The sequence below is a fragment of the Protopterus annectens genome, chromosome 3.part1 (assembly GCF_019279795.1).
Source record: "Protopterus annectens isolate FY-2018-M chromosome 3.part1, PAN1.0, whole genome shotgun sequence".
Taxonomy (NCBI): Eukaryota; Metazoa; Chordata; order Ceratodontiformes; family Protopteridae; genus Protopterus; species Protopterus annectens.
The window spans coordinates 569164036-569187771 of NC_056732.1; the positions used below are offsets into that span (position 1 = coordinate 569164036).

At 39.3% G+C, this 23736-nt stretch overlaps 1 protein-coding gene across 7 annotated transcripts in view; it reads right to left on the reverse strand.

Moving 5' to 3' along the window:
* The window catches only part of SATB1 (SATB homeobox 1), a 1726940-nt gene that overhangs the window by 719417 nt on the left and 983787 nt on the right, over positions 1–23736 (reverse strand). For 3 of the 7 annotated variants that reach the window (XM_044066968.1, XM_044066966.1, XM_044066967.1), the window contains one exon: positions 6229–6459. In XM_044066968.1, the coding sequence (XP_043922903.1) occupies positions 6229–6436 (208 nt within the window). In that variant the 5' untranslated portion in view covers positions 6437–6459. Of the gene's footprint in view, positions 1–6228; positions 6460–9031; positions 10395–23736 lie in introns of those variants that run through there. The other 4 variants (XM_044066970.1, XM_044066965.1, XM_044066969.1 and 1 more) reach the window with 3 other exon arrangements.

Below are 23736 nucleotides of genomic sequence, written 5' to 3' on the forward strand. Positions count from 1 at the left end.
AAGATCAAAGAGTTTTGGTAGAAACAGCAGAGCAAGGTTCTTAACTGAAGACCACAAAACCAACACCATAATGAAAACTTTCCATAGCCAGCAAACCAATTTCTTATACGTTAGGAAGAAATACATTTGGAGGAAATAATCTATGAATCCAGAGCTATGTACCTACCATATTCATAATCAAAACCAGAGAATGCATGCCACAAATATAACACCTTTCAAATTGGCCTAATTTTGTTTCATAATTTTGCCCGGTCCCTTGCAATCCCTGAAACTGCCAACTTTGAGAGGAAATGTGGTGGATTATACTTGCAGTGACAATAAAGTTATTGCCTTTTACTTAAAATAAAATGCATATTAATTCACATGCTCTTATCCTGCCAACTTCTCAAGCTAGAAATTAAAAAAGAAATAAAAAATATCCATGATTATTTCTGTATTTGTCCCCAAGTCTGAAGGCAAGAGGTAGACAGCTAGGACTGCCCTTTAACTAGGCTAGAGAGATTTGTGATTAGAATTAATAAATATTATCCCATCATGCATACACAAAAAAATAATTTAGAATATAAGGACAAGTCTATACTTTTTGTCTACTCTACACATAATATAGTATTGCAACCATACCCCCCTTAACTAAGGGTAGGATTCCAAAGGAAAAAGTCTAATACTACAGTAGCACACAAGTTGGAGTCATTAAAAGGAAAACTACCTCCATTCTCCATGCATCACAGAAGCTCCCAGCATTTTGGAGAAATTTAACAGTGTTCATATATATGACATGCATGTGAATTGTAGTGGCACTGACAATGCAATTTTCTAAAGCACATGTCGGCTTTGCTTGGATACATTATTATGGCATTCAGATATAGAATGTTTTCTTCTTCCCTCACCCCCTCATACCTACAAAACACGAGACTGTACATGTGGCGGACACACACACACAGTTTGTGTACAATACCACATACTAATGACCATATAACCATAATATAAATGCAGGCAAAGCCAACATAGACTTTATTTAGTACACCAGACCTCAGAGCATGGAGTGCAGAGACCGCTATAGAAAACAAAAGCAATGTGCACAGCAATCTTGCCTCCGCAACCTATGTCATATATTAAACCTATATGACAGCATTTCTATACTTAAATTCAAAGTGACTAAGTAACAGTTTCTCTACTTACCTAAAATATCTCAGTCTCATTCTAAAATATCTCAGTCTCATTCTATACTTAAGCATCAGTTCCCATATATATTTTAAAGCCAATCCTGAATATTTACTGGAAATTTAAAGTCTAACACTGTTGAAAAAATGCTGCAAACAGTTATCTGGAAATTAAAAATCTAGCTAGAATGTTTCACAAGAAGTCATTGTAGACTGTCCCCTCTTTTCTTAAGCACATCAAAATTAGAACAGTAAGAGAAACCTTCAAGTTTGTGCACAGGCATTTGGGAACAAAAAGAAAAATCCCTGAGAAATGTCAGCTTATGGGCTACTTTTTTCCATTGCTGAATTTGTTGTTGTCACTGTAGCTTATTTCACTTATATATTCCCTTAAAAACTATTAACACAGCTATTTGATATGCTTTTTTTTTAGTAACACCTTACCACACCTAAAAAAATAAATAAATAAAATAAAATGTGGTTTTGTTCATAAATTATTTGTAGTTTTGTAAGATCATATACCAACAGTTAATTCAAGTTTCTGTAACCTGCAAAACTATTTGCAAGTTCTAGATCGGCATTTGATACCCTAAAGCTTCCTGGCATGTTCAATCATCGAAAGTGTATATTAAAGCACTGAAGTCTAAAGCCTTGAGAAAATGTTGTTCACAAACTGCATACCTCAACTGTGCTCAAATTTGGGACAAAGACAAAAATAATGGGGGCCCAAAGGTTTGAATCCAGGACTCCTGTTAAATATTGCTTTAATTCACTTATGAAATGCAGCAACAAGATTTATCATCAACATGCATTTTCTGAACAATACAAAGTATGAAACCCTGTAATTTCAGGCATTATAGCCGGAAAGTAATATTCAGCGAAATAACAAAATTTTACAAGGGACAGTAAAACATACGACTCAAAAATAAGGGATGTGCTGCAAAATTCTGGACAGTTATGAAGAATGCAAAGGTATCATACCAGTGGCTGGACGAGAAATAGCACATCTAGAAAGGTAAAAAGAAAGAGGCACACCTTAAAAGTAGTGCAAACCACATAGCACATCTAGAAAGGTAAAAAGAAAGAGGCACACCTTAAAAGCAGTGCAAACCACTTCACACAAAAAAACACTCCAGCCTGCAATGACCCTTCTTTTATTATGTTCTTCCTGACCATCAGAGGAAAGATTTAACATACCTTTCAGACATCAATGAAAAGTCTCGAGTAATCTCGCAAATGATTCATATTTGCATGAAACTATTTACATAGCAGTGCCAGAACATCCAATATGATTTAGAACTGAACACGCACGTCATCAGTTCAAGAACTCTTTATAAAAGCAATTAATAAAAATTCAACTTGATGTCAATTAAAACTACACAAAAATGCAACAATTATTCTGATAGTGAGGGGGCAAACAATTAATGTACTTTATTTTCTATTTAAAGAGTACACATACACGTGCACAAATTCCACCTGTGTGTGTCTGCGCATACATATATATATATATATATATATATATATATATATATATATATATATATATATATATATACACATACACACACACATACATATACATTTTATATACATATATATATATATATATATATATATATATATATATATATATTTTTTTTTTTAATTTATATATGTGCACGCACACACACACACTCTATACCTATTATATATTTTTTTTTTATTTTACAGACACACACTTGTGGTATTTGCTTACATAAAAAGGATGCCATGTTATGGTCAGTCAGAATGCCGTGCCGTATTACAGTAACCATGAAAGACACAGCTTACGTTTAGTTTTAGAAATAAATTTCTCTCTGTGGTCATAAACAAAAACCAGAAAAGTAATGAATCTCACCATTTTACAGTAGAAAAGTCGGAATCTGCGTTTTTCTTAAAAGCAGCAGACAAAACCGATTGCTGCACCTTGTAGTCAACTACCCTTGATAGGGTTTCCAATTGACCTTTCGGATTATTAAATCCAGAAATAGGTATAGATGCTGCTAATCAGAAAGGTCAATTGGAAACCCTAAACACAGATTCTGACTTTTGTACTGTAAAATGGTGAGATTCATTATGTTTCTGATTTGTGTTTATAACCACAGAGAGAAATTTATTTCTAAAACTAAACTTAAGCTGTGTCTTTCATGATTACTGAAATTTGGCACAGCATTATGACTGACTATAACATGGCATCCGTTTTATGTAAGCAAATACCACAAGTGTGTGTGTGTGTGTGTGTGTGTGTGTGTATGTATGTATGTATGCGCACACGCATTTCATTATCCATTATTAAATCCAGAAACAGGTACAGATGTTGCTAATGGATAATGAAATGCGTGTGCGCATACATACACACACACACACACACACACACACACACACACACACACACACACACACACACACACACACCTGTGTACTTCTAAGAGCATGTTTATGGTTATCTTTCCATCTGAAACAGACCAGAAAAACCCTACATAAATATGTAACAATGAACCATCACAATATGGTTAAACGACACCTGCTGAGAACAATGTCACCAAACCTACAAATCTGACAACTGCACTGAACAGTCTTGACAGAATTAACATTATCATCCCAAATGATTCAAGTCTAATTTTACTTGTACAAAAACTCTAGCAAGTTAAAATGCATGCCACATTAAAAGATACTTGAATGTGCAATCATCTTTTAAACTTCCTTTTCTAATAATTTCTAGTAATAGTAATTTCTAATAATAATGTCTAGGAGAACAAAACACTCACTCAACAGAAAAAAAAACAATTTATATCCATTTATACCAAAACTGATCCATTTATAAATTGCAAGTACTGTTTATTCCCAAGGCAGCGTTAACTTACAACATGGGACCTTGTAGCAAGGTCCTATAAAAACTTCTCCAGAAGGACAGTAAAAATATTATCAGCAAACACTGATACCAACATTTGTATGTCACTATGCAATGCAACTATTAATCTTTCAACTAAATTACTTAACATACTGTCGCCACCTCCTCCTCCTACTAGAGCAGTCTTTCAGAATCTCTTTTAGCTGACTGATCACTCTTGGCTAATACCTGGCAGGATCTTCAAGTGCAGCAACATTATATCCCAGAATTAAAATGGAGAGAGCAATGGTCACTACTCAGTCCTAAAAATACATAATGATTCAAGCCCGGAGGCAGTGTTAAAGCTTTTGCAGGACGTTTATGAGTCTGTGTAAACAGCACGTCTGCCATAAGGAGCAGTCAAGTCTGTAGAATCCTTGTCTAAAACTGTCCTGGCATTGAAGTTTGCTGTGCAAATATCACATAATACCAGAGACAGCTGAAATCTCCTATTTAGGAATTTATAGAACTTGTATGTTTAACAGGCGTCAGAAAGTCTTTTAATACAGCCCCAGCACTTCTCAGCATAATATTAATGCACTCTGTTTTTGAAAAGCCATAATAAATTATATTTTTATGCTCTTACCATGGCTTTCTTAAGATGCATACATTCTTGGCAAACAATCAATAAATAGGGTAATTATGAGCAGAGGCCAAAGAAGCCAAAGAATTTGCTGAAGTACTGTTTTTCCATTTTAATAGATAAAGATCCAACAATAAAGACTGCTGTGTCTGTTCATTTTAAAAATCAATATAGTCTTTGTTTTCTCCAAACAGAAGAAAAATAAATGATTGTTTGATAAATGTTATGCATCTAGTACAATGAAATTCCACTGCCTTCTAACTTTATAAGTGCAAATTAATACTCTTAGTTATGCAAGAAGTTGCATTTTAAACAGCTTTAGGTCAAGGTTCAAGAAGAAAAAAGACATGCATTACATGCACATCACAAAACAAAGAATTTGTAAAATAAAATCTTAGCATTCAGGTTGGGGAATATGCAGTGCATATAAATAATGCCAATGCTGTCATTAGTACAAATAAAAACTGATCAGACTGAAAAACAAACTATCAAAAAAGAAATAGAGATAGGGTCCAAGACAGCACATATCTACTACAACCATCCACAGATGAACACACAACTGGAAAATTGAAAAAAAAAATAATAATAATTTAAATATTATACGTCCAGTAACATAAAAGCTTGAATATGTCCTCAAAAATCCTGCCACCAAAAACCACTGTGATTAGAGAAAACAACATTGTATATCTATATATGTATCTGTACTTATATACATACATGTATGTATATATATATATATATATATATATATATATATATATATATATAGATGTCTATATCTATATTTATACATCTATCTACATTACGTATCTAAGAGAAGATTTTTCCCCAAAATATTACTTCGGCATTACATGATTTAAAACAATGAGGTACTAAATAATCAGTGTTATGCCTAAGCAATAATATGCATAAAAAAATGTGCTCCTGCTCACTCCCCCTTCCTTTTCATGCTACCAGTTACCTAACACCAACTCTCCAAATAATGAAGATAAAACAGTTTTACGTTTGGGATTTTCTTTACTGCTAAGCAGGTAAAAGAATATATAGTTAAGCTTGCTGTCGAAAAGAAAGGGAGGTCATTTTTAAAATGATCCTACAAAGAGAAGGAGCAACCAATGGTACTGAATTCTACTTCAATAATTACAACAAGTTATGCTTTTACAATAAGTAACTAAAGCAGCTATGGCATACTTCTTTTACTAAGACCTTCAATGCTGTGCCCACCTTAAAAGAAGGCAGACAACACTGTAATACAGACAAAAGTTCCTAACTTCAAGTGAACCTGTACTGTTATTCTGCTATATACCTAAATAATTCATACAGAGTTTCTTTGGTTCAAATTCCAACATTACCACTTGTGCACTTTTTTTTTTAAATAAAAAAAAAATCCTGGACAGTGGTCCTACAGTTAAACGTAAACACAGCATTGTAAATGAAACTGTCCACCTCAGAGCAAAGCATGAAAAGATAACATGTTCACAAACACAAAACAGATCCTGTAGGAAAATGTTAAGGTAGCATCTCGGAAAATGGAGAAATCAAGTACAAGCAGCACATTTTACACTTCAAAAATGTACCTTTCTTACTCGAATTGAGCAGATGTCCTGAAAGCTTCAGTGAAACCCCTGGAATCTTAGATCCTGTACTCCCGTGTCTCCCTCTCAAATGTGAGCTTCCATTCTGTTCCAAGCGAGGAATCTTGGATGGTGGACCCTTTAAATCACCAATGTTATTGGGTATTTCTGAACTCTCCTTCCCATGACTCAGCTCATTCGAATGATCCATCCTCTAACTCCTCTTTTAGTTACCTGTCAAGATTAAAAGAAAACAGAAGGTGGGCTTAAGTTTGCGAATACCCCAGAATTTAAAAGAAACATACCCAACATGTATCATATGGAAAAGTCAGAGTTAATTTGGACAAAAATACTTCACTAAAACAATTAACTGTGAATTGTAATATAAAAATTGAATGCTAGGTTCAGCTTTAAGTAAAAAAAAATATTAGATGGATGACTAAATAGAAAATATGTTTATACAAGCACTGAAAATACCACTATAAGGCTAACAGAATATACTTACTGCTCAGAATTCTTATCAAAAAAGAGACGAGGAAGGAAGAAAGAAAGAAAAAAGGGGGAATTTGTTAATTCTGTGCTACAGAAGAACAAGACAAATTTACAGTAACACAAAAAAGATGGGATGCCCTAAAGATAACTACAGAGAGCAGTTTGGTAGAAAAGATAGAACAGTGTGCAATGTACTCAGTAGATGAATAATCTCCCTAATCATCATGCATTATTCAGTGCAGTGAAAAGGCAGTGTACGTCATTCAGTTTACATTACAAGATTATAAGACAATCTGGTCCTGAACTTCAGAATGTGCAACCACTGAATTACTAATAATTGTGTGTCTAAATAAATACATTCTACCTTTACTCAAACTCAACACAAAGTGTTCAAACACAGGTACATGTTGTGATCTGCTTTGAAAAAAAAATTTGAAAAAAAAAAAAAAAAAAAAAAGTGTTGCTGAAGAGATGTTCATTCAGAAAGGTAACTTATCTAGGTTTAGCAGAAAACCCACTTTTCCTCACTGGCAAGATATTAACATATTGTTAATGGAAATAAGGACACATTAAATAAATGGATACAGTAGCACCCAAAATAACAGATTCCTTCTCACATCTTCAAGCATCAGATAAACTAATTTTGGAGATGCACAGAATTACCCTTGTTTATGCAATATTAAGCTGTCTTAATGACATGAGATTTTGTAAACTTGTTCTATTAAGATCTGTACAATAGTCTTCCACAGGTACAACATGCAATATTTCTAAAACAGAACAGCAGCAAGAAATCACAGACTAGATTAATAAAAGAATATAAAAACTGAGCAGCGTCATTTGGACGACTTAAGTGACCGTAAACACTGACTTAACTAGTGTATTCAATCCATTACCTCAATTTTGACTACTGTTTACCAAAAGAGATTTGATTAGGGGAGGAAAAAAAATCACCAAAAATGCCTTATATTTTGGGAAGCTCGTCGGCCACAATCACAGTTAGTACAAGGCAACCAAATTCTACCCAATGAGCATTTTGGTTCATTACCAGAAACATTACTGGATAATGTTTACAGGACATCAATCAAATTCTATTTATCTGCAGTTCAGTTTTCCTAACCACCATGTTATTAATAACTTATTATTGTAATGTGAATTACATATGAAAAACTTCTCAACTTGGTATGTAAACTTCTCAAAACTCATATACATTTGAAGTAGATATTGGGCAACTACATCTAAAATAACATGCTGATGAACAAAAAGATGTTGCATTATCTCTTACTCTGCACAGATTAAACTAGTGCCTAAATTTTTGTGCCTAAACTAAAGTTTCAAAACAACAACCGTTTTGTGAAAAAAAATATATACATCCATTAAGACATATGTTTTAATATTGTTCTTGTGTAAAGGTGTCAGCATGTAACTACTTTACATTTTCATACGTTATAGCATTTTACTGTGGAATACCAAAGTGTGGCTGGCTGAGGAAAAGGTTCATGATAGCAAAAATAAGCCAGTTAATAAGATTAGTTTATACTACTAAGCTAGTGAGATGTATCCATTTAGAACACACAGAAGTCAGATCACTCGCATCCCGTTCTTGCAACTTCAATATTTTATTAATTTATCAAACGTCCTCGTTGTCAACTGTAATTCCCTGAACAAGTCTCAGAAAAGACAAAATAAAAATGGGGAAATGCTCAAAACTTAGCTTAACTGTACTGCTCAAATCTACATCTGGACCCTGTGAATGCCGCGTAAAACTGTTAGGTACCCAGTCATATGACTAGTTTTTTTTTCCTCACTCTCTACCACGTGTAGTCCCTTTTATTATTTATTGACCTCATTCTGGTTTGATGCTTCCAAACCACTCTGTGTTTCTTATTAAATTTGAAATGCAAGACATAGCCTTCATCACTGCAACATGTTCAGCCAAAAGAAACCAACACACCACGTTTCAGAAACAATACTAATCTTAATAATAAAAAATATTTTGTATTTAATAACATCCCGTCTTGATTAAATAAAAACTTATCAAAACGTATTCGGGTCTTAACTTCAGCAGAAAAAAACACGCAGCTCAACGCTATAATGAAATAACGCATTAATTATATAAAGACTGAAGTTTCAATTAAGTCAATTCTTGACAACTATCCCATAAAAACAAATTCGGACGTCCATTCCAGGCCACAGAACGATCCACCTCATAGTTTTGATCTGATCTGTTAAAGACACAAAGAAGCAAAACACTATCTAGAAACAGAAACACTGCAGCTTGGATGAGGGAAATTAGTGAAACCAACCCGAAACTCACCACTTCAAAACTTGACAGCATATAAATAACGAAAGCTGTTCCACCGCAGCTTGGGCTGCTACAGAGGAAGAAGTTCAAGTCCGAGCTTTCGTAGCTCCTTTCCCACAGCCTGACCTCACCGCGGCTTTCCACTAAAATAATGTTTTTTTTTTTTTTTTTTTAATTCGGGGGAGACAGGCGGTTCAAAACAAACAAACAAAACAGGCAAGGTAAATGGGTTACCAGTAGTCTTTTAAGAATGTGTGAACAGGGGTGGCATTTGCTCACACGTGAAAAAGAGAAATACAAAAGTGACATATGTTTTGCTGGCGTAATTAAATTGCAAGAAATATTCTCAAGTCTTTGTTCTCCGAATCAGTTATTTTCGGAAACAAAAATATTAACAAAAACGTGCAACCTAGAAATGTGCGAAATGTAGTCAGTCAAAAAAGGTAGATATCATAATGCCATAGATGAAAAAGAAATAAGTAAAACACTTTCGAAAAAGCACACATGATAAAATTAGCATGTGACAAAGTTGACAGAAATATAAGCCCGATGTATAAAACAAAGTGGTGACTTGTATGAAAAAGCACGTAAATGTCACTTTTCTTTGAATTGACAGTTGCGTTCCAGAAAACCAGCAAAGAACCTGTCACTCTGCTGACAGAATAGGAAATCCGAAGAGCTCCCAGCAGCAGGTAAAAGTACAGAATTTCATTCCACAACCTTTAGCTGGCATAAAAAAACTTAGAAAGAAAAGGGCTCAGTGTCCTTAAAAAATTACAATATGTCAAATCGTTTTGTTTTGCTCTTTATTAGCGTTGCGTCCAAACGGAGCAGTTTCAGAGTGCTCTTTCTGTCTGTGTCCCCATTAAATTATTAGTTGTATTGACTCATCACTCCTCCTGCCGTCACTGCAGCTGCAGCTCCTCTTCTTTCTCCTCATTTTAATAGGAAACGTGAAACATAAAATAACACCCAAAGACGGCTTTGAATATAAAACTGCGACAGACACCTCCTGGAACCCAGCTTTTTCTCGATTTAATCCGCTACCCCACTCCCGTGTAAATCGAAAGGGCGAGATATCGATGAAAAGTGAAAAGAAGGGAAAAAGACAGAGGAGAGCACGATTTCCGGCACAGCGCGCAGGAATTTTTAATCAGCTTGATTAGAGTGAGTCGGCTTCGCATTTATTACACACAATACACAGAATAACTGGGAGCAGGCAAGCAGATAGGACCCGGGGCAGCACAGGGACGGGGGAGGGGAAAGATGAAGGGAAGGGGAGGGCGCGACAGGCAGGATTATATTATTATACGCTAGTCACCCGATACAGGAAGAAAACCCGAGGAGACACAAGCAAGTGTAGTAGTAAGCTAGCAGCACCACAAGTGGACACCAACTGTATTTGGTTAGAGGTGGTACATTAGTTGCTAAACAATACAAATAATTGGAAGAAGCACAGATGCAGCCGAGTCAAAGGGGGAGGGGTGAGGCACAGCAGATACATAAACCGAGGTTACCAGGCTCTTAGGTTTACAGCAACTCTCGAATAGTACTTGATCGTGCTATCTATGTTTACAGAACTCAAGGGGGAAATGCAGGTTCTCTTCCTCCCTTCAAAGGGATAATCTAAAATAAAAAAATACAGAAAGAAAGGTGTGTGAGATAATGCGATGTCAAAAGTAATAGTTTTTTTTAATTGGTGAGATCTTCTGCTACTGGGGAGTTGTTTGTAAAACGGGCATTCTGGTAGTGTCCACGAAAAGATGTACGTTTTGCGGGAAGAAGATAAGTGGATTTATTTTAACAGCCGTTACGAAAGTACAAGACAGACTAAAGAGAACAGGACACAGGCAGTGATGAAAATGCGGGTAGGAGTGTGAAAGAGCAGAGTTATAGTACTTATTCTTACTTCGTCTTCCTGGTATTTGACATTAAAATAGAGTAACAAACTGAAATGTAGACATTACCACGTTTTCTTACAGATAAGGTGGTATTCCTCATAAATGGATATATGTTTAATATATGTTTAAGTAACGCTTTAGAAAAAATGTTTTCCTTTGGTGTTTTTTTTCACAATCCCTCCTGTTAGAGTTCGTGTACTTCATTACAATACTGCATCCAAGTATACAGACTTACAAGATGCAGGAAATGATAAGAGTGTATATTTTGTAAGTGCTAGATTAAGGAACTCGTGGGCCTGAAGCTGAAACTTAAAGGTAGGCCATGCGCACACTGTTGTAACTTGCTATGGAAAGGATTTTAAGACTATGAGCTTCGCTGGAAGCCTCTTGGATTACTTTTTGCTGCAGAATAGGCTTGCTTACATACATACATGTTACTGGGAATGTCATTCGATATCTTAATTCTTAAGGATTAAAGCTACAGGCTGCTAATGAGGTTCATCGCTTAGTATTTGGTTTGCTTTCCTCAGCCATTACTTGCCGGTGTAACTTTGCAATTTAATCAGACAGTGCTTCAAACTTCAAAGTTGCTCCTGAAACAGTGGTTGTGTCTGGTTGATGGTATATATTCCCATTTAATGCATATGTGGTATATATTCCCATTTAATGCATATGTGACATTTGCTCTCCAGTTGCGTAGGATAAATACTTGCAGCATATATTAGACTCGAAAGCAGTGAAACTGTACAGCATAGCTCTCAACGAATGAGGGACAAAATCAGAAACAATCAAGGACCTTTTTAAAATATTAATTAATATTAGCCTGGGACATTGACAGAATAAGAGAATGTGCATCAGTATACGTTTTCTTAAGTAAAATAAGTCTATATCTCGGACAGAGTTAAAATTGCAGTAAAAAATCGGGGACAGATGAGAGGCATGATGTACACAGCCTGATGAATCTATTCCAACAGTCTGAAAGAAAATGCATCTACCATTGCTAAAGAACATAATTTCAATGCAGTGGTTTTGTTAGTTATAACATGCTGCTAATTAACTCATTTAGAATATGCTCCCTGCCAATACACACAGTCTCTGTTGTCTTTGGATAGATAGCTTCTCCACCAGTCATAAGCGCCTCTGCAGTGTTTACAACAAATTTTTGTTGTTTTTCGGTGTTGTATACTACAATCACATTGGGCTGTCCAGCAGAGACTTGTGTGTGACTCAAGCTGTTCCACACTGGAAGAGCTCGCCAGTGCACACCGTCACTAGATTTCTGGACTGTTTTGTGACCCTTCATAACCATACTTTCAGAATTGTACCCTTCTTGACATGCTAATCTGGGTGGTATTCATCTTGGTGCCTGGCCTAAGACCTCATCTACTGGAGTACCTGTAAATTTCTAACTCTTAGGATCATAGGAGGTTGCTAGGCTAATTGCCCTGGGGCCCTTACAAGCCTAGCCAATAGTTTGTCCCCAAAAAAGAAACTTCAGTTAGCACCTGTTGCCCCTGTCAATGAGGGCCAAAGGTGAACCCCTGAGACAAATTTATGGTTTCCCATCCAATCGTCAAGGTTGTGCTTGAAGAGGGTCAGTGAGGTACTCTGACATGTGTGGGAAGTCTATTCCAGAGACTGGGCAGCTTCTGGGAGACAAACCTGTCTCTCCAGCAGGTTTTGTTGATGTTGCACGTTAGATTCAGGCCTATCAAGCGGGTAATGTGTGACGAGTTAGACTTGCGGATATGGAGTATCTCTAGTAGGGCAAGGTCCGACATTGCCTTGTAGGCGAGAGACAGATCACGTCTGAGCAATCTGTATGATACCGAGTAGAGTGATTTATGCCTGTCCACATAGGATAGGTGGTGGAGGCCATGGATTCTCTCTGTGAGGTATTTCTGTGGCCTTTCCAGTTGGTGCAGGTGTTTGGAGAGGTACATACCAAACGGGGCATTATACTCAATTATAGGGCTAATAAAGGAGGAGTACAGAGAGGTAATAACCTCCTTTTTTCTGGATGCAATCCCTTTATTTGCGAGATGAACCAAGTAAAAGGCTTTTCTGACCACTGCAGCTACATGATGGTCGAATGTGAGATTGTTGTCAACCTGAGTACCCAGGTCTCTCACTGCAGGTTGTATGCTTAGGGGGTTGCCATTAATGTGATAATTAGTAGGGGCCGTGTTTTTGCTAATTGGTATGATAATACATTTTTTTGCTTTTAACTTAAGGCCATGACTTTGGCACCAGTTATTTGTAGCTGTGAGACCTCTTGCTGTATGTTAACATCAACTGGGGAGTCAGTGACATCACCCAACTTAAGTCACCCACAGACTTGGTCAGTCACAGGCCCTTTGTCTTTACCTGGACCTCTGAGAAGTATATGCCAAACATTAGGGGTCCCAGGACAGATCCCTGGGGAACACCACTAGTGACAGGTTTGCTGTTGGAGGTGACAGTGCCTATTTTGACCTTGTGGGTCCTATCTGTGAGCCAGTTGGCCACCCATCTGACTAGATAGGCATTAACACCAAGCTGTGTTAGCTTTTCGAAGATGCATGCCAAGTGGGAGATTGTGTCAAGGGCCTTGGCCAGGTCAAGGTAAGCTGTATGTACTGACTTATCCTAATCCATGGCCTTGGTGACAGTCTTAAAGAAGTAACTAGGTTCCGTAGGCAAGATCTGCCCTTGACAAATCTGAATTGGGTGGGGTTGAGAGCTTGGAGATTGCCTATGTCCTTGTTTATGAGATCCATAATAATATGCTCCATGACTGTACAGATCAGACTAGTCAAGTTGATGGGGCAATAGTTTCCCGGGTCAGTAGTGGCACCACCTTTGTGCGAAGGGATAACAATGGCAGTTCTCCATTCTGCTGGAATGAATCCTGTAGTTAGGCTGTGGTTGAACAGGGTGCTCAATGGCGAAGCTAGATCTTGCTGGAGATGGTGCAGAATACAGCCTAGGATACTATCAGATCCCATGGAAGTTGTGTGTTTTACCTTGGATAGGGCCTTTAACACCCAATCTACAGAGATGTGAGATGTGGGACAGGTATCGGGTATGTCAACTGGGCCTTTGGGGGGGGGCGATAATGGGGTGAAGTTAGGTCAGTCAACAGGTTATTCCATTCTCTTATGCTGCTACCTTCTTCAAAATAACTGCTTCCTTTATATGTATAAACTATATACCTTCTTCGGTGTCAGTTCGTCCTTCCCCACTGTAGTGTGATCTTCGAGATGGTATATATTAGTAGCAGGGTACCCCTCCAAAGTGGGGTTTAGTCCCTGCAAAGCACTGTTTTGTGTTTTTTCGATCCTTTTTGGATTGATGTTTAGGTGTTTTGATGTAGTGAGTTTGACTATTTGTGCATCGATGAATATACTTGTTCATGAAGTGTTAGGTTTCTATTCCCTACATAAAGAATTGAAGAAACAACATAATCACTAAATGTATTCCATTAGGAGCCTTTAATTGGACAGCTAGTATATAATCCTTTGGACATGGTCATAGGTTCATACTAGGCTATCTGCCCTAGGGCATTTATAAGCCTAGCCAGAATGTGTGTGGCTTTTGCCACCCATTTTAAATTTATTTTGCTATGCCCTTTTTCGAGGTTAGTATACTGTGCCTCTGTCTAACAGTGACACAGAAGTGATACCCGGGGTAAACCTACGATCTCCCATCCACTCATCAAGATTCCTCTTGAAGAGAGTCAATGAGGGACTCTACCTAACCTGGACTGGGATTTTATTCCAGAGTGAAGGGAGCCTCTGGGTTATGAATCTGTCCCTCCAGCATGTCCTATTTATTTCAGTGCTGAGGTTCAAGTCTCTCGAGCGTAGCTCGATGGGATTTGGATTTTCTGAGGTGCAGCATGTCCATTAATTCCGGGTTGGACATGGCTTTATACGTCAGGCACATATCGCCTCTGAACAGGCGGTATGCCACTGAGTAGAGCTGGAGTTTCTTTAACCGGGCAGCATATGGCATCTGTTTGAGCCTTTTGATCCTCTTGGTGAGGTACTTTTGGGGTCTTTCCAGTTGCTGCAGGTGTCTGGTAAGGTACATCCCAAAAGGGGCATTGTACTCAATTATGGGCCTGATGAGGGATGAGTAAAGAGGCACGATGACCTCCCCTGATCTAGATGTGAATCCCTTCATGATTAGGTGGGCTATATAAAATGTTTTTCTAACCACTGTGGCCACGTGGTTGTCAAATGAGAGATTGCTATCAACTTGGGTCCCCAAGTCCCTAATTACTACTTCTGTACTTAATGGATTACCACCTATGTGGTAATTTGTGGGCACTTTGTTTTTGCCAAAGGGGATGACTATACCCTTTTTGGCATTTAGCTTGAGGCCATGGCTCTGGCACCAGTTGTCGGTTTCTATGAGGCCCTTTTGGAGGATGCTTGTGTCGGCTGGAGAGTCGATTATGGTGCCCAGTTTGCAGTCATCTGCGAACTTGGTCAGCCACAGTCCTTCCGTGTTGGCCTGTACCTCCGAGAAATATATACCGAACAAGAGAGGTCCCAGGACTGAGCCTTGTGGGACACCACTTGTAACTGGTTTGGAGTCTGACATGGCTCCAGCAATTCTAACCATGTGGGTTCTGTCCTTGAGCCAGTTTGCAATCCATCTGGTGACATAGGGGTTTATATTTAAGCTGGTGAGCTTATCTATAATGCCCGAGTGGGGTATTGTATCGAAGGCTTTTGCGAGGTCCAGGTAGGCTGTGTAGACCACCTTCTCCTCGTCAATGGCCTTGGTGACTGTTTCAAAGAAATCAACCAGGTTTAAGAGGCAGGATCTGCCCTTAACAAAGCCGAACTGGGTAGGATCCAGTGTCTGTAGGTCCCCAATATCTTTATTTATGAGGTCCATGATGATCCTTTCCATAGCTTTGCAGACCAACCTAGTCAGGCTTATGGGGTGATAGTTTCCAGGATCCGTTGAGGTACCACCTTTATGGAGAGGGACCACTGTTGCTGTACGCCACTCTTTGGGCACATATCCTGTAGTAAGGCTGAGATTGAACAGTAGTTTTATGTTTGGGTTTAGCTCTTCTTGGAGTTCATGTAGGACGCAGCCCGGGACACCGTCTGGTCCCATTGATGCTGTGTTTTTTGCTTTGGAGAGGGCGGCTCTTACCTGAGCATCTGAGATGTCAGGGGGGCAGTACTCTGCTGGGATAGATATATGCCCTTTTGGTGGGGAGAAGTTTGTGCTGAACCTGTCAGCTAGGATGTTGGCAATGTCTGTGGGTTCAGTGTATTTTTTGTCATTTTGGACTAATTCTGAGCATATCTGGGAATTACTACCCTGGTTCCTAACATAACTAAAGAAAGCCTTGTGATTATCCTTAGTGTCCTCTGCAATTTTTCTCTCGAAGCTGGCCTTAGACAATTTTATGAGTGCCCGTAGTTTTTTGCTAATACTGATCAGAGATGCCTTCCCTTTTTGGGATTTTGCTCTATCATTTAGTAGCTTCCTCCTTCTATTTTACAGTTTGTTTATGGCTGGGGTCCACCAGAGAGGACGTCTGCCTTTGGAGGATTGGGTCTTGGTTTTATTTGGGATCGTATGATCCATGCATTCCTGAAGGTGTTCATAGAATGCGTTTATAAAGGATTCTGCGGTCTGGGCCATATTTTCCACAGGCCCGGGGGCTTTGAAGGATTCCACCTCGGTTTGAGGAGTGTGAAATTTGCTTTAGACAAGTTTTTCACTGTGGTTTTCTGGGCAGGGGGTGGGGTCAGGATGTGAATATCCAGTGAGATTAGTTTATGGTCTGATCTTACCAGTGAGGGATACACTTCTGGTCTGGAGCATAGAGTCCCCATGTTGGTGATGATCAGGTCCAGTATGTTTTCCCCTCTTGTGGGAGTGGTAACAAGTTGTTCCATAGCATATGAATTTATAAATTCTAGGAACCTTTGGCCTAGGGTGTTGGAGCTAGAGTAATGCTCCCAGTCTATGTTTGGGTAGTTGAAGTCGCCCAGTATAATGGTGTTTGGAGAGACCTTCATATTTTCCAGTGTTCTCAGGAAGGCAGAGTGGGGTTCCTGGGTTTGGGAGGGTGGTCTGTAGCAGGCTATAAACTGGAAGGCAGTTTTACCCACTGTTAGTTGCACATGGATAGTCTCTGATGCTTCGTGCTTTGCCACCAACCTGGAGGTGTGGGTATCTTTGATGAATATCGATACTCCCCCTCCTTTTGTGGTTCGGTCCAAGTTTTCTGGCCGAAAAGCATGGTATGAGGTATAACCTGGTAGTGCTGGGGTGCTCTCGGGAGACCTGAACCAGGTTTCTGTTACTGCACAGATATCTATGTTCTCCATGCTAAGAGTTTCGAGTGCGTGCATCTTGAGGTTTAGACTTCTGGCGTTGAGTAGCATTACTCTTAGTTTCTTATCCCTTGTGATACCTATGGAGGTGGGTTTGTCTTTTGAGCCTTGTCTAAAAAAGGCACTATGGGGGTAGCAAGAGCCTTTGCCAATATCCGAAAGCCCAGGGGTGACAGGTGCAAGCTGTCCCTAGCGAAGCATCGTGGCTTGTCGAGCATATCATCCCAAGCTGACAGGCATTGGATCCCCTTTGAATGACACCAGTACTTAAGCCAATTGTTGAAATTGATCACCTTGTCTTCATATTGTGGCATCATTCTTGGTGAGGGTAAGATGCTACTCAAGGTCAGGGTCATACCGGCCTGGGCTACATGCTCAGAGAGCTCCTTTATGTCTCTTTTCATGTAGTCCGGGGAGGTAAGTCTCAGGTCATTCACACCAGCATGGACATTGACTGAGTCATATTTGTACTTGCCTTGGAGTGACCTGAGTGCTTGTGTTATGTGGCGGATCCTAGCACCCGACAGGCTGCTCACCGTGACCCTCTCCTTGTTCAGCCTGGTGAGCGGGACGTCAGTGTGCCTGACGATAGTCACCTATTACAAGTGTATCAGGTGTGTTGTTTAGTCTTAAGGGCTGTGACTGTTCGGCACACTGGCTTTGTGAGATGTGTGTTGCACGTGTTTTGTTTTGGGGTAGCGGTTGCTTGGGTGTCTGCTTTGGAGGTCTCTGCTGCTTAGGCAGATCTTTATTTAGAGCCTCCGAGTATGTTTTTGTGTGATTATGTGTTTGGTTTGCTGTCGTGGTAGGTCTAGGTCTATGTGAGACTGGAATTGTAGTGAGTGTGGTTTCCTTCTCCACCTGACTGGTTATGCCAGTACTGAGTTGAGAGAGCTTAGCCTCCAGTTTGGCTATATGGTTGCATCTCTCACATGTGTTGGAATTTGTTGGGAGGAGGAGAGGGTTGTCTGTGTACATGAGGCAGTTGTAACATTGCCTCAAGATTCCCAGATTCACCAGCTGGACCGGACTGACCTTTGGACATGCTATAATAATATTGGGAATTCCTTAATAATTGAAAACAAGGGCCAGTGGGGAGTAAGGGTGTAGTGCTTTTAATTTTTAGTGCTGACTTATATAATTGCTTTAGTGAGCAAGTGCCAGGTAACTTAAATGCAAAAACGACAAACAGTAACTTTCTTTCAAGTGAAACAAGGAAATAAGTACAGTAAGCAATGCAGATATCATTAGTGATCCACAGAAGCGCTGAGAAGCCGCGTATTAGGTGGAATTAGCGTTCCAGGGAAATAACAAGCAAACAAACAACAAGCATATAAACAAAGCTAGATTCAGCAGGCCTGGATCTAGTCTATGCTACAGCAAACAAGGTGTACCAATTTCAGTAAGATACAGTTCAAATATTCAGGCACTATAAACCTTTAACCAGAAATTCCCAGCCCAGAAGCGCAGAGTCCAGCCTCTTCTCCCTCAAGAGTGCAGACCACGAACCTTCTTAATGTAAAATAACTGGCCTGAAGCCCAAGTGCTTAAACCAGAACTAATACACTTTCAGAACTAATACACTTTAATAATAACGGACACTGGGCTCTCAATCAGCAGTTCCCAACTTAGAAGGATGAAAGCTACCTGTCCTGCCACCACAGTGCATGCCACAAACCTTCCTAATGTAAAACAACTGGTCTGAAGCCCAAGTGCCTAATCCAAAAAACTTAGAATGATAGCTACACTTTAATCAAGTTACTACCAAGCAGTAATAAATACATTTGAATACTTTAGAGAATGCCTGGATTAGTGCTCAAGTTGCACAAACAAAGCTAGATCCAGCAGGCCCGAATCCAGTCTCTGCCACAGCAAGCAAGGCGCACCAACTTCAGTAAGAAGCAGTTCAGATATGCATGCACTATAAGCCTTTAACCAGAAATTCCCAGCTCAGAAGGGCAGAGTCCAGCTTCTCCTCCCACAAGAGTGCAGACCACAAACCCTCTTGATGTAAAATAACTGGCCTGAAAGCCCAAGTGCTTAAACCAGAATTAATACACTTTTAGAATAACAGACACTGAGCCCTCAATCAGCAGTTTCCAACCTAGAAGGATGTAAGCTACCTGTTCTGCCACTACAGTGCAGACCACAAACCCTCTCAGTGCAAAACAACTGGTCCGAAGCCCAAGTGTTTAAACCAAAAGGCTTAGAATGAGTTACACCAAGCAGTAATAAATACTATTGAGTACTTTTAAGATGATGCAAAAGTAAAATAAAGTAGGTAGAAACACAAGTACAGTAAAAGCAGATGAAATTTGTTTTTTTTTTCTGAACAAGTGCTGAGATCGAAGAAACAGATTTGAGTGCTGAAACTAGAAAACTGGCTAGTTATAAGAAAAAAAAAACTAAGCTAGGAGGCTTCCCTCCAACACAGAAGGGCTTGGGGGCTCAGAAGCCTACAAATAGTCTATACCACTTAACAGGAAAGGCAGGAAACAAGCTTAAACTTTTTTTTTTTTTTTTCTGTTTCCCAGATGCTCTCTTTGTACACAGTAGGAGTGCCTGAAATCAGAATATGATCTCACTGCACTTAGTTGAGTGAGCAAATGAGATGGGCCCAGAAGGAGTATCCAAACACAAATTTACAAGAGTGGCGGGCAGTTTCAAGGCCACTAAGATTAACACCAAAACAAAAACAGGGAGGGTGGGTGGGACTAATTGAAGAGCAGAGTCAAAACTTCCAGTTCAGTTAATATTCCTGCAACACAGTTAAAATCGATTTAAATACTGTATTTTTTTGAAAAGAAAAGTGCAGATAAAGGTACTTAAATTCTCTTATACGTCCAGTTGAATACAGCAAGTTCTTAGCCGGCCAAAGCTGAGGTTCTTCAGCAGAAAATATTTCACACTGTACCACTTAAATAGGCAAGGACAGGAAATCAAAGAATGTGGCTACCCCCACACCTGTAATTACTAGCAAATAACAAAATTCAGCAAACACTGACTAACTTCCAGTTCAGTTAATATTCCTGCAACACAGTTAAAATCAATTTAAATACTGTATTTTTTGAAAAGAAAAGTGCAGATAAAGGTACCTAAATTCTCTTATACGTCCAGTTGAATACAGCAAGTTCTTAGCCGGCCAAAGCTGAGGTTTTTAAGCCATCTTTTTTAGTTTACTTACTTCTACCCTTTTTGTTTTATTTATTGTCTTAAGTTGAGACATCTTGTACCCGTTTGCTGAGTAAAATGTTGCTCTGTTAAAAATTAATTTCTATACCACTGCTTACATGGTTTATGCATAGCTATAGCCATACTTCTATCTATCTATTTATTGTCAGGCTGTGGAGCATGTATCCTTCTCATTGTATTTTCTTGTGAATAATCTACATGGGTGTCAATCATCACAATTTAGCTACCTTATTCTTTGCTCCCAGCACTCAGGTTGGCTACCTTATTAGATTTTATCCACATCATGTTTGTATGCCTTGTTCATTGTCCTATATGTGCAGTAAAAGCTTGGGTGCTGTTTAGTCTCTTGCTGGAACATACCGGTGTCTGTCATATCTTCATAGGAACTTGCCATGCATACTTTGAAATTATATGTCATTAAGATACACTCACATTATGCTTCAGTAGGTCTAGAATAATTTCAAATTTCTTTGAAAATAAACATGGCAGGTATTTTATTTGTGGCTGTGCATCCATGTTATTTCTGTATATGAACAAACACTGTCCAACTTGTCAGTTGCTTCTTTCATAAGGGTGTTCAATTAATTTGATATAAACTGTGGCCCACTGCCATTCGTATTTTTGCTAGTAACCCAGTTCTAATGAAAAAGTTGGCCTTACAAATGTAATGTTTTTCTCATAAGTAGCTGATGTAGTGCATATCACCTTAAACCACTCTAAATGAGCATACACTGTTTAAAAGGAATTTATTGTCCTTGAAAAAGTCTCAGGAGTTTGTACATGGGATGTTTTGGCACTTAGTCATTCCTATTTTCTAGCTTATAGTATCTGACACATTTTTTAAGTTTGTTTGTGTCTTTTGGCTTTTCTCGGTTAGGGATCGCCACAGTGGAACTCTGGTCTGCTAATGATGGGTAGTTGATTTTTACGTGCCGAATTACCATACCTGATGCACAACCTTCAACGAAGGTACACCCATTCACGCATGTCTCCACGCAGAAGACGCTCTAGCTGAGAATCGAACCGGACAGCGTCTTACTGTGAGGCGACAACGCTACCGCAGCACCACCACCGCGGGTCTGACACATTTTTTTAAGTAAGTTACCTATATATGCCAGGCCACCACACATATCCACTCTAAATCGAAAATAGACTTTAATGCCCTAATTGCATCTGCACTTACTGCTACTGTCAGAGGTTCATAGGTAGGTGCTAGGCTATCTGCCCGAAGGCATTTATAAGCTTAGCCAGAATGTGTTGGCTTTTGCCACCCCCTTAGATTAGTTCCCTGTGCCTCTGTCCAGCAGAGCCACTGAAGTGATCCCCGGGGTAAACTTTGTTTTCCAGCCACTCGTCAAGGTTTCTTTTGAAGAGTGTTAGTGAGGAGCTCTGCCTAATGTAGATTGGAATCTTGTTCCAAAGCATGGGAAGTCTCTGGGATAGGAATCTATCTCTCTAGCACATCCTATTGGTTATCTAACAGTGTAGTACCTCGTGGGCGGTACTGCGCAGGTTAGGGCATGTCCATATTGATTGGTAGGTCATCGCACATCTGAGTGACAGTGAGTGTTCCACCTTTCCTGTTGTACTGCTTCAGCACGTAAACATGCTGTTCCACCTTTCCCATTATGCCTGAATAACCTCTAATTTTATGTGTTTTATTTAACGTTATTAAAAACACCTGACTAACCGCTAATTTTACAGTGTCACCAGTGGCGGATCCAGGATTTTGCAAAGGGGGGGGGGGCAGTCTGGAAAGTATAGTGTCACAACTACCTGCCACGTAATAACTTGTTGCTATGCTGTTCCACCTTCCCGTTATTCAGCAATTATGCTATCTGCTTTAATACATATAACACCTGAATAACCGCTAATTAACTGCTAATTTTACTGTGTCAACTACCTGCCACATACTAACTTGTTGACAACTATTGCAATCATGATCATTGAAAATAAAATAGTAACACATTGTTATAATAATCGCACCTTTGTTGCCACCTATTCAACCAGCCATGGCAATAATCACCCCTTTTGTGCTCCACTACCTATGTAATGTATGGATGCTAGTCACTAACCTTTACCTTACAGTTCGTTCTTGCCTCACCTACTTGAAGTTCTTGTCATTGTAGAAAATGAAATAGGATGGATGACACATACCTGTGCTCGTCGCTGAGATTGGTGATTACATTTCTTCAGTCTCTAGGAATTGTGCCGAAGGACAGACTCTGCCATCTGTGTGGATCTCGGTCATCTCTGGTTCGGCATCGTGCTTCGTTCTCCTGGAGATGCACAGCAAGAAAATGTAAAAGCAAGGCAGGAATGCTCTGTGGGACATTTTCCATAAGAGCAGGCTGCCTCTGGATACCTTGACCAAAATCATGTATTGGTGGTCAAGGAAGCTACCAATCTGCAGGCTTGCTGAGCACTTGGCAGAATCTATGACCACACTGGTAGATTGGTATCAATTTCTCCGAGATGTCTGCAGCTGGACACTTATGCAGGACCCCATGCTGCTCGGTGGGTCAGGTCTCGAAGTTCAGATAGAGGAATGCCTCCTTGTCAAGGCTAAGTACAATCACGGTCAAGTCCTAGGCAAAATGGACCTTTGGGTATTTGGCATCTACGACTGTACTCAGAAATGTGGGTACCTGACATTCATTGAGAGAAAGGATGCAGCGACCTTACTGCCAGTTATTAAAAAGCTTGTCTTACCAGGCTCAGTGATTGTATCAGATGAATGGGCTGCATACAGGGGCATATCGGAACTGTCTGCGATGAACTACACACACCTTACTGTAAACCACAGTAAAAATTTTGCAGACCCTACAACTGGTGCACATACTAATGCTGTTGAGTATGTGGTCACGTTGTAAAAAACAATTAGCAGATGAACGGGACACTGAGGCATATGGTGGACAGCCAATTTGTGTAGCGTGAGAAATATGGCAGACATAGTGAAGACTTTGTTCACGTGCCTTCTTGGACATATAAGACAGTACCAGGACGCGCACCAGGAAGAACTGGGTGTCCGTAATCATACCAAATAAACGTTTGCATTAACTGCGTTTGATTTGCGTTCAGTGGACTTGGTTCTGTGATTGATTGTCATTCCGGTGTTTGTATTTGCTTTTTTTACCATTCTCGGGCCTTTTGCAATATATGTAGGTATTTTTCATTAAATAAACTTGGTTGTGGCATTTAAAATCAGTCCGGTGTTTGCATTTCATTTTTCTGCTTTTTTTTGTTTTAATGCTTATAATGTGAAACTGAC